The 13694-nt window shown below is 42.9% G+C and overlaps 1 protein-coding gene and 1 pseudogene across 5 annotated transcripts in view; one reads left to right on the forward strand and one right to left on the reverse strand.

Moving 5' to 3' along the window:
• Positions 1-628: 628 nt before the first annotated feature.
• The window catches only part of GATA6 (GATA binding protein 6), a 44199-nt gene continuing 31133 nt past the window's right edge, over positions 629-13694 (reverse strand). For all 5 annotated transcript variants that reach the window (XM_066623946.1, XM_066623948.1, XM_066623947.1 and 2 more), the window contains exons 4-7: positions 11721-11846; positions 10435-10522; positions 10237-10346; positions 629-2151 (exon numbers count right to left, since the gene is read on the reverse strand). In XM_066623946.1, coding sequence (XP_066480043.1) covers positions 1981-2151; positions 10237-10346; positions 10435-10522; positions 11721-11846 — 495 coding nt within the window. In that variant the 3' untranslated portion in view covers positions 629-1980. The remainder of the gene's footprint in view (positions 2152-10236; positions 10347-10434; positions 10523-11720; positions 11847-13694) is intronic.
• LOC136649926 (5S ribosomal RNA) lies at positions 9264-9381 on the forward strand (annotated as a pseudogene).

Here is a 13694-nt window from a genome sequence, read left to right on the forward strand (position 1 = left end):
TCACACCTCATCCATAGGCTGGATATTACCTGAACATGTCAAAAGAATTATGGAAGGACTTTCTTTCTTTCTTTCAAAAGAAACATGAAGGACTGGTAACTCAATTTCTACTTACTGCTATTTGTGCATGAGGAGTGGGAAACAAGCCTTGTTTATCTCCATATAACTTAGGAGCCCTATGCACACTACAGAATCCCACTCTAGTGTGTCCCCTGACATTCCAGTACGCTTTTGGGGGGCACAGAGGACTGTTAGGCCAAGAAAGGGGTGGGGCAGCTTGCTTCAGAGTAGACCCTCCCATTCATACCCCTTAGGCTAAAACCCAAGAGGATTTATTTCTTTACCACCTTTAGGAATTCTAGTGAAGACCTGTCCAGAGTTTCTGTATTATCCATGTAGCACAACAGCATAGAACCAGAAAGATGATAAAAGAGTTATTTGTGAAATGGGAAAAACTTGCAGACTGCACAGTTCACATAATCTTCTAATAATCAGTGGTGTGAATTGGACATTTTTTTACAGATGGATTTCAGAAGTTTGAATATTTTTATACAGTTTTCCAATGTAACATATAGATGCACCTGGAGTATTCCTCTGTTTTGAAAGATAGTAAAATAAGACCATATGGTACAGAAAACACATAATTCTTTTTATTTTTAAAACCTCTGATGAAAAGAACTTTCCACATGACATCCCATTAAAAAAAAAATGTAAACCAACCTAGCTATGAATCAGCCACATTGGACAGATTGCATCCAATATTTTGAAGATGTGTAGATATTTGATGGAGTATTTACATATTTATTTAGGTAGTAAAGTTTCGCTGCAATTGATACTTTATTCAGTGGCAAAATGAAGGGGATGAATGTGTATATAAAAGCTTATGACTGGACAGACAGGGTCAATTTTTCCTGAGAAAACATTTGTTCTTGAAACTTTTGTTTTAATAATCAGAAATAAAGAAGTAGAACATTTTTGTTGCAATAAAAAACCCCACAAGGATGCCAAGTTAACTTTTTTCTTTTAAATTAGTTACGTACCATTAAGTTAAAATGTTTACATTCATTCCATTCATTCATATAAAAACTGTTGTTAAATCTTTTGCTTATGATTTAACACTGATTGCTGCAACACAAATTGCACTTTTATATAAAAAAATTATTGTATATATGGACGGGGGGAAAAATCTGAATGCTACCCTGTTTACAAATTCTGACCAACTACATACAGTTCAGTCACAGCATAGGAACTTCTTCATCATCATCTTCATCACAGTTATTTGTTATAAACAACGATGCAGTCTTGCAAATATTTTAAACACAGTTCTCATTAGCCAGTTCTGACTTAAGAAGGGTGTACCAAGTGTGGTATCTTTCACTGAGTATGTTGGATGTCTGCTTCAGAAAACCTACTCAGAACTGTGGACATATGAACGGAAAGCACTACCTGGAACTCTGACTTGCAAAAAGAGATCAAATCCACCATCAAGTTCAAGACGTGCGCATTGAGATATGCTACACACTTGTCGAGCTCTTCTCTGTCATGCTATTCTTTATAATGAAAGCTTTGCCTATTTGAGCCTGCAAAACTGTCAACACAAATCTGATCCTGGATGTTGGTTGAGTGGAATAAAAGGAATACAGAATCCACAAATACACAAGGCAGCACTGGTAGTTGTGGTGAAGACCTACGTCAGGGGCTTGTCAATAGTGCAGATGGGCACTCCTTGTGGCTGTTGAGCTAACAGAAGTGGTTCACACTCCCTCGATTCTCTTGCATAGTTGAAGACCTGGACAATCAAAACAGAGACCTTGGGAAGTAGACCCCTCTAGGATCAAGGCACAGATATGACTGGCAAGGAATGTCCCTGCCAGTCCTGTCATTGCTTCTTGGGCTGCTGAATTCAAAAACAAAACAAAACAAAAGCCAAGTGTCACTGGCTGCAGCCAAGGGCAAGTATCTAGATCCACCGTCAATGACTCATGCTAGAGCCAAGGCACACCAAGAGGAATCCTGTCGCACGGAGGCTGTAACTTCTGCAGTGGAGGTCAGGCTAACTCCAGGATACAAGCCCTCCTGACCAGAATATTTGAGTGCGCTGGTCTCAGGACTGGCACTTTCTCCCCGGCCAGACATCACTGATGAGACAACCTGCAACAAAAGAAAGAAAGGGTAAGTCATGAATCTTTACCAATGAAACCAATGCTGGTTTCCACAATAGACAGCTCACTAAGAGTAACTGAAAATCTAGGTTGCAATCCTATACAGCAGAGGTTCTCACACATTCAGCACCGGACCCACTTTTTTAGAATGAGAATTCGTCAGGACCTGCCGGAAGTGATGTCATGACCGGAAGTGACATCATTAAGCAGGAAAATTTTTAACAATCCTAGGCTGCAATCCTACTCACACTCATCCAGGAGTCAGTCCCACTGGCTATCATTGTTAAAAGATTATACATAGTAGCTTGTTAAAAGTACAAGTCTGTACAGGTTCCCAAATGCAGTCATATACCATGGTAGCATCAAGTCTAATATATTAAAAATAAAATATTGAAATGAATGGGGACCCACCTGAAATTGGCTTGTGACCCACCTAGTGGGTCCCAACCCACAGTTTGAGAAACACTGCTATATACAGATTTGTACTGCTTTAGGATGGGGATGCGTACTCTGATCCCTGTCATTAAGTGAATCTGTTGTTAAGTGAAGAGAGCAGCACTGCAGGCTTTTCAGTTTCCTCTTGGGAAATTGCAGCACAGTCCTTCTCCTCTCTAACCCCCATGCAACTTGCAGCAGTGGCTTTTTACACCTCCTGATTGCTGAAGCAAGACCACTGAACAGCAGCACTCATATACATAGTGAAACATAAGAACTCAGAGTACTCCCTATGCAACTGTTAGTCCTTACACGGTCAGCTGACCATACAATCCTATGCAAATTTGCTCAGAGCAAGTCTCATAGTATTCAATGGGACGTAGGGCCAGATCCTGACCTGCATGCAGTGTCACAAACATGCTGTAAGGCATGCCTGTGACACGTTCCATCCAGCCAATGCAGGTGCTGGCTCAGTGCAAGTCCACATTGAGCCAGCACCAGGAGGAGGACGACCACTGCCCAGAGCTCCGGGTGAGTACCAGGTGGCGGAGAGGTCAGTGGGAGTGTGGGAAGAGGTGGAGGGAGGAGTTCTGGGGCAGGGGGAAGATGGGAGAGGTGTGACAGGGGAGGCAGGGGGTGGGAGGGGGCAGAACCAGCGGAGTTCAGCTCTGCTAGATCCAGAGCCCCATGTCGGGCCTCTTGGCCTGACATGGGACTCTGTTATTCTGTGCCAGCGGGTGCAGAGTCGAGTAGCCCCATTGCAGGGCTACTTTCCTTACACATAGGAAAGGGACAAATGTTCCCATCCCCTGAGGAGCTGCCGGCGGCTGCCTGGTGTGCTCAGGATGCCATGGCATCCATTTTGGTGCCACAACAGCCCCGCAGGCTGGGCAACTCAAAACTGAACTGCCCCTCTCCAGGAAAGTATATATAGGACTGCAGCCATAGAATGAGAAACTACAAAATGCATTTGAAAAGAAAAGAAAAACAAGATTTTCCATAGATCCATGACTTTCAGCCAATCAATAATACAAGAAGATTTTGTAGTGCCAGATTGCAACATTTTACAACAAGTTTAATATTTGACATCATTTGGGTTCTTGCAAGAACTAAACTTGAAACGCCCAAAGAATTTTGAACATGAAAATACGAGGGTCCCCGTGACTTGAAACAGCCATATTTCACATTCCGTGTCTTCAGTGAAAAATGCTCCTTTCTCATTCATTTATTTTACACAAGAGCAAAAGAACGCCTGACTTCACACTTTGGACATGTGCCAAATAAGCAATTTTCATAGATGTAAGCTGAAATGTTCTTGAATTTATCTCAAAATTAGCAAAATTAGTTAGAGAGCCACTTATGACTGTATCTGATGAATCGCCATGGGAAAAAGGTGGAATAAACAACACAGAGGAACAAATGTGCTTGAAATAGTATTTTACCATTTTTCAAGTGAGAATAAAACTGCTTTTTTAGTTTTTCCCCCCCGCAATATAACTAGTTATTGTTAACCACCCGGGGAGATTTGCCTGAAGGGTGGGATATACTGTATATTCTGCTATATATGTTAAACATCTTCCCACAGTGGGAGCCTGACGTACAACTCAACAGAGCCCTCTTCCCTCTCACTAGTTGGCCCTCTGGTACAGACACACTGGGATATGTTAGTTGTTTTTACTCATGATGGGTTGGTACCATCATCACCATGGTACACTCTGCCACTGTACCGTAAATCCCCTCCTGGGCCGGGAAAGCCAAAAGGAGTCTCCATGGTTCTTGAGCCGGCACAGCTCCAAAGAGACCCATTGGGGTAGCCTGGGTGTAACATGGGGTAAGGGAACTAACATTCCCTTACCCTGAGCAGGCTTGATGCTGCTGCTTCCCTGGCCCCATAGGATAACAGTGGTTGCCATTTTGACACCGCTGTAGTTCTGGGCACTAGGGTAAGATAAGATTGGGTTATAATTCTGTGAAGAAGGCTGGTGCAGCAAAGATGACATTAGGACATCAGCCCTATAACTCTTTGCTCTAACAAAGTGTATTTGCTTCTCTTAAAACAGAGTCCATTCATTAAAAGCCGTCATCATCCTAATCTTTCATGAAGTTTTCTCAGTAATTTATTTATGGCAAGAACTTTCTTGTTGCTAAGATTTGTTTTATAACTACACTGCTTGAGTCCAGTTCTTCTAAAATATAATTTGTTTTTAAAAAGAAGAAAAAAGGGGGGCAGTATCAAATCAAACTCTATTTTTAGGCACAAAGAAAACATGCGAGCGGCTTTATCGCTGGCATCAAACAGTTCAGAGTGCAGCTGTGTATGACAGACAACGGGTCTGGGCTACATGACAACCCCTGGTGGATATTCAAAACATAATATCAGTGTGAATTCCAGAAGCTGACCTTGTGCTAAGCGATAAGAAACTGGAGTGGGAAAACACCAGGCTGCAACAGTGTGCTCCTCCTGGAACCCAAACCATTATGAACAATTACAGCGCCACCAACATTAATTTCAGTTTGTTGCTCCTGACTTTCTCTCACAGTGATTTTCAACCTTTTTCATCTCACAGCACACTGAGAAGGCACTGAATTTGTCAAGGCACATCATTGGTTTTTTGACAATTGACAAGGGACATGGCACTGCCTTTTGGGGGCTACTAATAAATTACCCTCTCCCAAACTCCTACGGCACAACTGCAGACCATTTGTGGCACACCAGTGTGCCATGGAACTGTGGCTGAAAATTGCTGTTATATGGTTTCTCATGACTAACACTTTGAAGCTGCCAAGCAAGGAGCAGACAGGCTTTCGTCTGAATCCAGGCTTAGCCTCAGAAATTATTTTCAGTGCCAGTACTGAGCACAAGAGTAACTGAAGCACTAATAACAAGACGTACTTAAGCACGTGAAGAGTGCATTTCTCTCACTCAAGGGCCCAGTCCAATCCAGCCCTAACGCTGGCGCTGAGCTCCAGCACTTGCACTGGGTATCACAAATGTGTAGCAAAGCACGTTTAGGGCACCCTGTGAGGAGTCAGCTCTGGTACGGGCCCAGCACCAATCAATGTTGAGTCCAGGCTGGACAACTCCCAGAGCACAGTAAGAGGTCCAGGTGGTGGTGAGCGCATTGGGGGAGAGGCATTCCTGGGCGGCGGAGGGCAGGATAGGGAGAGAAACCAGGGTGGGAAGGAGATCGAACCAGGAGAGCCCTGCTCTGCCGTATTCTATCCTCCATGTTGGGCTGCAAAATCTGACACAGAGCTCTTTCAGTCTGTGCTGGCAAAATAGCTGACGCGGAAAGGAGGAGACCAATTGTGGCCCCTGCAACCTAACTTGGGCAAAGGGGACAAAAGTCCCCTTCATCCAAGGAGACCTACAGGAGACCTGATGGTGCCACTGGATGCAGTAGTAGCCATTTTGGCGCTGCTGCACCCGGTGGAGCCACCAGGGATATGATTGGGCTGTAAATAGTGCTAAACTGAATTCAGCCACCGCACTCTTAAGATAAGGGAAAGGAATTGCTGGTCAGATAATCTTCCTAGAAGTAAAGTTTGAGCCTTGGCACCTCACTTTTTGTAAATTAAGCACCAGGTTCATTCCTGGCACCTTTGTACATTAAACAATCACAAAAGTATCTGCAGATATCAGCTGCAATTTCTTGAAGTTAAAAAGGAGTCAAACTCTCTGACTGCATACCAGCAAATTCCTTAAATTGTGCTAGGTTGCAACTCAGAGATTTCCCCTAGACACTGGAAATTCAACAGATGCAGAGATGAATCTGTGAGGCTACTACCGACTGGTTCCTGGACTGGTTCCTCTCCCCCCTCCCCACTACGGCAGATGGGGGAAAGGGGAGGGCCAGAGCACTAGGAGAAAACAGGTGGAGTTGGGTGCCTCAGCTCCCAAGTAAGCAATCAATGTAAAAGTTTTGAATTGTATTTTAAATGTTTATGTTTGGTGCTTCACAGACTCTGGGCGCAATCCTAACCCCTTATGTCAGTGCTTTCCAGCACTGGCACAGCAGTGCCAGTGGGATATGTACTGCATCCTGCATTCGGATGTCACTCACAGAGGCCTCCTCAAAGTAAGGGAATGTTTGTTCCCTTACCTCAGAGCTGCATTGCCCTTATGTCAGTGCTGGAAAGGGGTTGACGTAAGGGGTTAGGATTGCACCCTATGTGGCAGAAAGGCAGAATAATGTGATGGATAAGAGAGTTGCCAGGTAATAACCCGGATTCCTCCTGTACCTTTAGAGGGTAAATTTCTGTGTCATGAACTGGCAACTATCACATTCATCCATCCTCTCCACCATATAGTCTACCAGGTGGCTACCATAAATTTGAAAATACAGTTCAAGTCAAGATCTGAGGCACTTTCAAAGAGCACATGCAAATTGCTTACTGCTAGAGATGCATGTTGCTAGAAAAAACCGTCAAAACACCACCACCCCCATTGGCCATCTCATGCTTATCACATTGCTTTCTGGATTGTAGCCACTGCATATCCCTCTGGCAGCTAAATAACATTAGCTCAATTCCTTTGAGAAGCAGCAAATAACAGGGAGAATTGGCTCCAGAATACAGAACCAAATCTCAGGCAAATAAAAAACGGCCCAGTGAAATCCTGAAGTAAAAAATGGAGTAAATTGTTGAACCTTGGAAATGCAAAGGCATTCACTAATCATTATAATGAGAAAATCAAAACTGCAGCTGCCAAAGACTCTGAGCACTGGATCACTGGAATTCTGAATCTTGAACTGGACAAAAACACTGTACAATCACATCTGAAATGTTCTCAAATATGTTCTCAAAAATGTTACTCCCAAGTAAGTGTGCATAGGATTGCACACTTGCAGGATTGATCGTGCCCCTTGTGCATCAATTGTCAGTGCATTGTGTGCCTTTCTTCATCTCACACAAGACTCATGTTTGTGTGAGGGGAAGACAGGCACAGAATACATTTGGATGAAGTGCATGAAGATATGATCCAGACTGAAGAGCTTATGGTCACAACGCAGAGATGATCTCATGTCTGCAGGCAAGTGATGCATGAAGGGCAATTTATGGACAACCGAGAGCACAATCAAGCTGCGTTCCTATGTGTATGTACCTGAGAGTAAGGCCCATTGACTATAACAGGACTTACTTCTAAGTAAACATACATAGGATTGGGCTGTTAGATGTCATTGGCTGAATGGGTAGAGCAGGTCCAGAGCCAGAAGAGATAAATCAGGCTGACCTACCCCTTCCTGCCTTAATCTCCCCTCACTTCTCAGTCACCTTCTTGTGCATCAAGCTTCTAGTCCTCTGTGCCATGCATATGCATGATGCCTTCTTGGATGCATAAATGCTGAATTGTGGTCCAGGTAACAACTCTGAAAGTTTTATGTTTCAAGACCATTAAAACGTGTTTGAACTGAAAAGGATTGTTGACTATATAATTATGCTGACTCTCATCTTCACTCAATAGTTGCATTGCTGGGAATAAGAATTATGGCAATTAAAAATGAAAACAAGTTTGGTGTAGCACAAGTTGGCAAAGTTTCTAGTTAATGTTACTATGGTGGCTTATGTTGTTTTTAGCATTTCAGCATTCTCATCTGCCCTCACGAATGACAAGGAATTATAGGTTGGTTCTACTTATCCTTGGGTTTGCAGTTCACAGATTTGACTCAACGTGGATCACAAGCCCACGCTGGAGGGCCTCAGAGGATGTCCCAGACATGACCAGAAGTTGTGTTCAGGAAATCTTTGGAGGGGCAGGGAGGCCGCATGCGACCTTGCCACACCTCAGAAGGCAGGCCAGAGAGAGGCCTTAAGAGAGGCATTTCTGGTTTTTTGCTAAAGTCAAAGTCTCCGGCCAGCCTTCAGAGGTGCACCAAGGTCGCATGCAGCATCCTAGCACCTCAGAAGTCCTCCCGGAGGCCTCCAAAATGCACTTCTGGTTTTCGGCAAGCAGGCATCATTCATTCACTTATGAGTAACACATATTTCTATGAGGGAAGCCTCCTCCCTTTCTACAGTCTAGCCAAAGGTATGATATGATTGCATCCACTTATATTTCAAATAATTTGAGACAGAAAATGCTGTGAGTTAGGGTAGTGCCACTTGTTAATGATTGTTGTCGGAAACTATGGCATTATTCTGATGTTTCCTGCAAAAAAACAAAAAATGTCTGTGCACACATCTTTAAATACCAAATCTGGTCCAATCAGGTTGTTTAAACATAGATGTTTAAAGATATGTGTACACATCTCTATTACTTTCACACTTTATATGTTTCCTGCAGAAATCACGACAGGTAGTCCCACCCCAAAGACCTCATAAAACTGGTACTAAATTTTACTGCAGCATTCCTTCTTGCTCTGACAAATGTTTCACAATGTTTTTCAGTCTGCTCATTGTCCTAGTCTTCCTCTAGCAATGGCATCAAGATATGAGAACAACTTCTTGTTTTAATCTGATCTGGTGGCACCAATTGGTGCTTTTTATTCAGTGCACCTGTTCAGCAATTTGGATGAATTACTCTGACACCAGTCCGAAATTTATTTCCAAGATCAAGTCAAGGTAAAGTCCTAAATGGTTTGGGGGGGGAGGGGATTGGCAACAACGGCATACACCACATCCTATCTGCCAACATGGAACAACATGAATTGGCACCAGCAATTTAGCACACACATTTAGTTACCCTGCACATGCCTGATCTTGTCTGATCTCAGAAGCTAAGCAGGGTCAGGCCTGGGTAGTACTTGGATGGGAGACCGCCTGGGAATACCGGGTGCTGTAGGCTTATACCATAGTCCTTTGAGACTGAAGGTTGCCAACCAAGTCCATGTCGCCTTTTTGTGGCTGCTATGCCTTGCTCCAAATGTCTCCTTACCCTGTGGAAACCTCCAGCATGCAGAATTCCTGTACAGGATACATGAGTTTCAAGGTCCTTAGGCCGGATGCAGCCCACAGAAGCTCTTATCCGGCCCTCTGGCTCTCCTAGCACCACCATCAGCTGCTCTCAGCTGCTGAGTTGTGCTGAGGTGTCACTGCTGAAAGGGCAGCCCACATGATAATTGGGCTCTCCCATATCTTGAAAATATAATCAACATTTGCGTATTTTTCTTCTGTCATTTACTGCTAATGAGTTCCTAAGTGAGAAAAAGTGCTTATTTGTGGTCATGACCTGCTTGACATCACCTCCTGCTTAATTATGTCACTTCCAGCCCGCAGCAGGCATCATGAATGCTATTCAGCCTGCTGTATGAAATAAGTTTGGCATCCCTGCTTTAGACTATAGAATGTAAGTAAAAAATATGCATGTGCATTCATGTAGATGACCCCACCCTGGATCAGGGCCAATGTCTATTGTATTGTAGAATACAATATCATATGTAATATAGCATAACACAATATAAATGATAGATAAATCTTACATACACACAGCTAAATAAAGATGTTTGTGAAGTACTTTAGTTTTACATTGTGTTTGCGTTTATAGGTAATTTCCTCAGATATTCCCACTCCAGTATCAACTAACAAACGGAAAAGTTTATTTAGATTACTGTTCTGCTAGATAAGATAAAAATGGAGATAACATGTGCCATGGCAGTCCACTGGCTTACAACCAGAGATACCATTTTTCTTTATCACTCACCCCTGAGGCTGTGGTTTGTGTGCTTGGGGAAGCATTTTTGCTACAGTCATCTGAGTTCGTAGAAGACGTGGAAGTTGGAGTCATAGGGACGGCGTTACTACTATTATTACCTGCAAGGATAACAAACCAAGTCAGAACTGTGGTTTCTCTATACAGCCAGATACCTCTGTCCAATGATGAGCCTTTGGTTATATTTACCAGAGCACGACTTTGTCTTAGTTATGTTCTTTGGTTTTCGTTTCCTGGTTTGGATTCCCTCTTTCTTCATGGCAAGGGGTCGGGGCACCTTAATAAGAATGGCACAAACATTGGAAAGGGTTTCCTCCTAGGATATTAACCAACCTAAATAATAATAATAACTATTGCGACTTTAGCAAAATGTGTCACAACCAACAACTTTAGAGTATTGCATTATGTTCGTTATAGAGACACTATCCTGACAAAATGCAACATATTTTTTTGCCCCAGTCACACACCCCTAACTGCACTGTCTATACACTGCATCATATAATCATTCTAGAAGTTAAGGCATCAAACACACTTAACACTTGGTCCCACAACATAGGGCCTCCAAGAGGAATTTTATAAGGGGGTACAAAGCTTCTTTTGGGCCTCTTTTCGAAGGGGGAAATGAGGGGGAGAAACAGAGCAGGGAAAGGGTGGTGATGGGGTGGGCAGAAAGAGGGTGGGGGCAAAACAGGGCAGGGGAGGATAGTCGTTGGAGCCCAGGTCTACCCACCCACACAGCATCAGCAGCTAGATACAGTGATACAGAAAACCAAAAACACTGCTCTCTAAAATTTTTCAAATATAGAAAATCATTGCAAAAATATAGCATCATTGTATTGAGGCTCACAGCAGAATGGAAAGTGTCCTATGTGTACCAAAACTTACTTCTGGAGCAGAAAACAAAGCAGAAAACTTCTGGGTCCCCTCCTTTAGCTCCTGGACCCCCTTTTTGATTCTGGGCTTGGGTACAAATTGCCCTCTGTACCCCCATCTCATGGGCCCTGCCACAATGCACACTGTCCCCTTTCCACATACATAACTGCACTCTGCATTGAAGTGAATGGAGAAGCCCACATGTGCAAGATCTCCACAGGTGCAATCAGCATGCGCATCAAGTGCACTGTCAGCTCTAAGAATGCAGATTATCTTTTCAGTAAGGACAAAAGTGGTATTGAACTGTGTCCAGGAGATTTTCACCCCTCTCTTACACTTAACAGGCAGTTGGATGACTGATTGCTGGGAGCTCCACAAATGCAGGAGCACAGCTTTTTCTCCTGGTTGTTATTCTGACATAGGTTGCACTGAGAATGTTGTCTTTTCCCCATAACCTCTCTAGCAGAGTGCGACATGGATATCTGGTGAAACATAATGGACATTCCATCTGAGGAATGGCTGCAGGATGGAGTGACCATTGAACATGCATCCAGCAAGGCCTGAAATAGTTCCTGATAACACTGAAGTACGTAGCTGCTTACCCCATGAAGTTTCATGTAGAGGCCACAGGCATTGCACACGGGCTCTCCTTCTGCATTCCTGCGCCAGAGGGTGGTGGTTGTAGTGTGACAGTTGGCACAAGACAAACCCAGTCGTCTTGAAGAAGGCTAGAGGCAAACACAAAGCAACCAATTAAGTTCAAAGATGTGGCATATACATAAGTTTCTCTTTTAAGCAGTTGAAGGAATGTATATATACTGGTATACTGGCCAGTCACTTTACAGTTACTCTTGCTAGCTAACAAAAAAGAAGTAACTGACTCCTGCTCCTGAATGGTTTTGATTTCAGGATACTCTGTCCAGCTTTCCCAAAAGTTGATAAGTACAATCTAAATGTATAAATCACCTTATGCTAATTTTGCAAAACTAAGGAATTCAAAGATGCTTGAAGGAACTTGATTTTTCTCTCTGTATAGTTGGAGATGGAAACTGCTGTAAACTGCTATATAGCAGAAAGGAACATATTATGAACAAGTCATTTATGACACTCTTCGCTGGAGTTTGGAGCCAAGTTGAAGCAACCATACATCAGAAATAACCGTACAACAAAGAGCTTTACAACCACAGGCCATAGATCATAAGTGAAGCCAGTCCCCATAAACATGTGAAATGAAGGTGAAGGGGTTATAAAATTTCCTGTAGCAAGTGATCTCTTTTACATTAATCTCAGGCAAGGAATTCCAGCTACATCATAAATCTGCTATTTTGCACAAGTATTGCAACATTTAAAAAAAATTATCAGTGACCAGACATCGTTTTAGAAATATAACAAATTTGCACAAAAAAGCAATTCCAAAAGCAATTCTTGTATTTTCTCATCCAAGACTGTAAATGATGACACCCATGCAAGGATGAATTACTTGACAGTCCACCCTTGACAACATTTAGCTGTTGGCTGAGTAGAGATATTCTTTAACCTTTTCGTTCCACTGAGATCCAGACTATAACATTTCGGTATCTTTTATCTGTTAAATCGGAGCACTATTTTTATAACTAATGGCTACATTCACAGTTAAACAGATCTTTTACTAATTACAGTCTCACAATCAATAACTAGGAAGATTTTAATGCTGTCCTTGTGAGTCTAACAATAATATTAGATTCTTAGCTCTCATTTAAAAAGAAAACACTTCTAAGTGCTTATTATGGGTTCAAGGAAAGGATTCATCAGGACTTCTGAATGTTTTAACTGCTCAGTAGCAACTTCAAGTTATCTTTAAATGGCTTTGTGGTTCAAAAAAAATATTCATTATTAGGGATGTTTGGAGCTGGCAGTTGTAGGACGCATTAAGATCAAGCCTCAAATATATGAAATGAAACAGAAAATAATGGAGACAGTCCAGCAACAGTTGCAAGTCACTTTGATAGGAGCAGAATGGCGGAAAAGTCACAACTAAATGTTTCTTGATTTTAATAAGACTTAAGTCAGGAGTAATCTTTGCTGGATTGATGCCACAATATGCTGGAACAGTTCGTTATATTACTGTACTCTGTTTCTAACAGCCCAGTCCAATGGGCTGATGAAAAAGCAGCCGTAAAACAACTTCAGGCAGTGTGCTGAGTAATACGCTGCCAGGGCGACAGTGAGAAGGCCAGAGCCTTCCCATTCATATCGATGTAGCACCAGCTGAGGAAGGCAAAAAAGTAGGGAAGGCAAAAAGGGGGTGGGAAGTGGGCAAAACTATGGGGAACAACAGGAGGCAGGGAATCTGTGGTGGGGGTTGATCCAGTGGCAATGGCACAGACCGGACCCTATGACAGCACCTCCCCACCCACTTTCTCTTCTAGTGCAGGTCCAAAGAGACTCACTGTGGTGTGGGAGGGTTATGCCAGAGTAAGGGGATTTAGATTCCTTTTTCCCTGTGAAGCCTCTTGATTCCCCCCCCCCACTGGATGCAGCCCACCATTTTATATGTAAGTGTTCATTGTTTAAAATGCCAATTTGTTATTAAATTA

Source organism: Tiliqua scincoides, chromosome 4, assembly GCF_035046505.1.
Source record: "Tiliqua scincoides isolate rTilSci1 chromosome 4, rTilSci1.hap2, whole genome shotgun sequence".
In the NCBI taxonomy this organism is placed as follows: Eukaryota; Metazoa; Chordata; class Lepidosauria; order Squamata; family Scincidae; genus Tiliqua; species Tiliqua scincoides.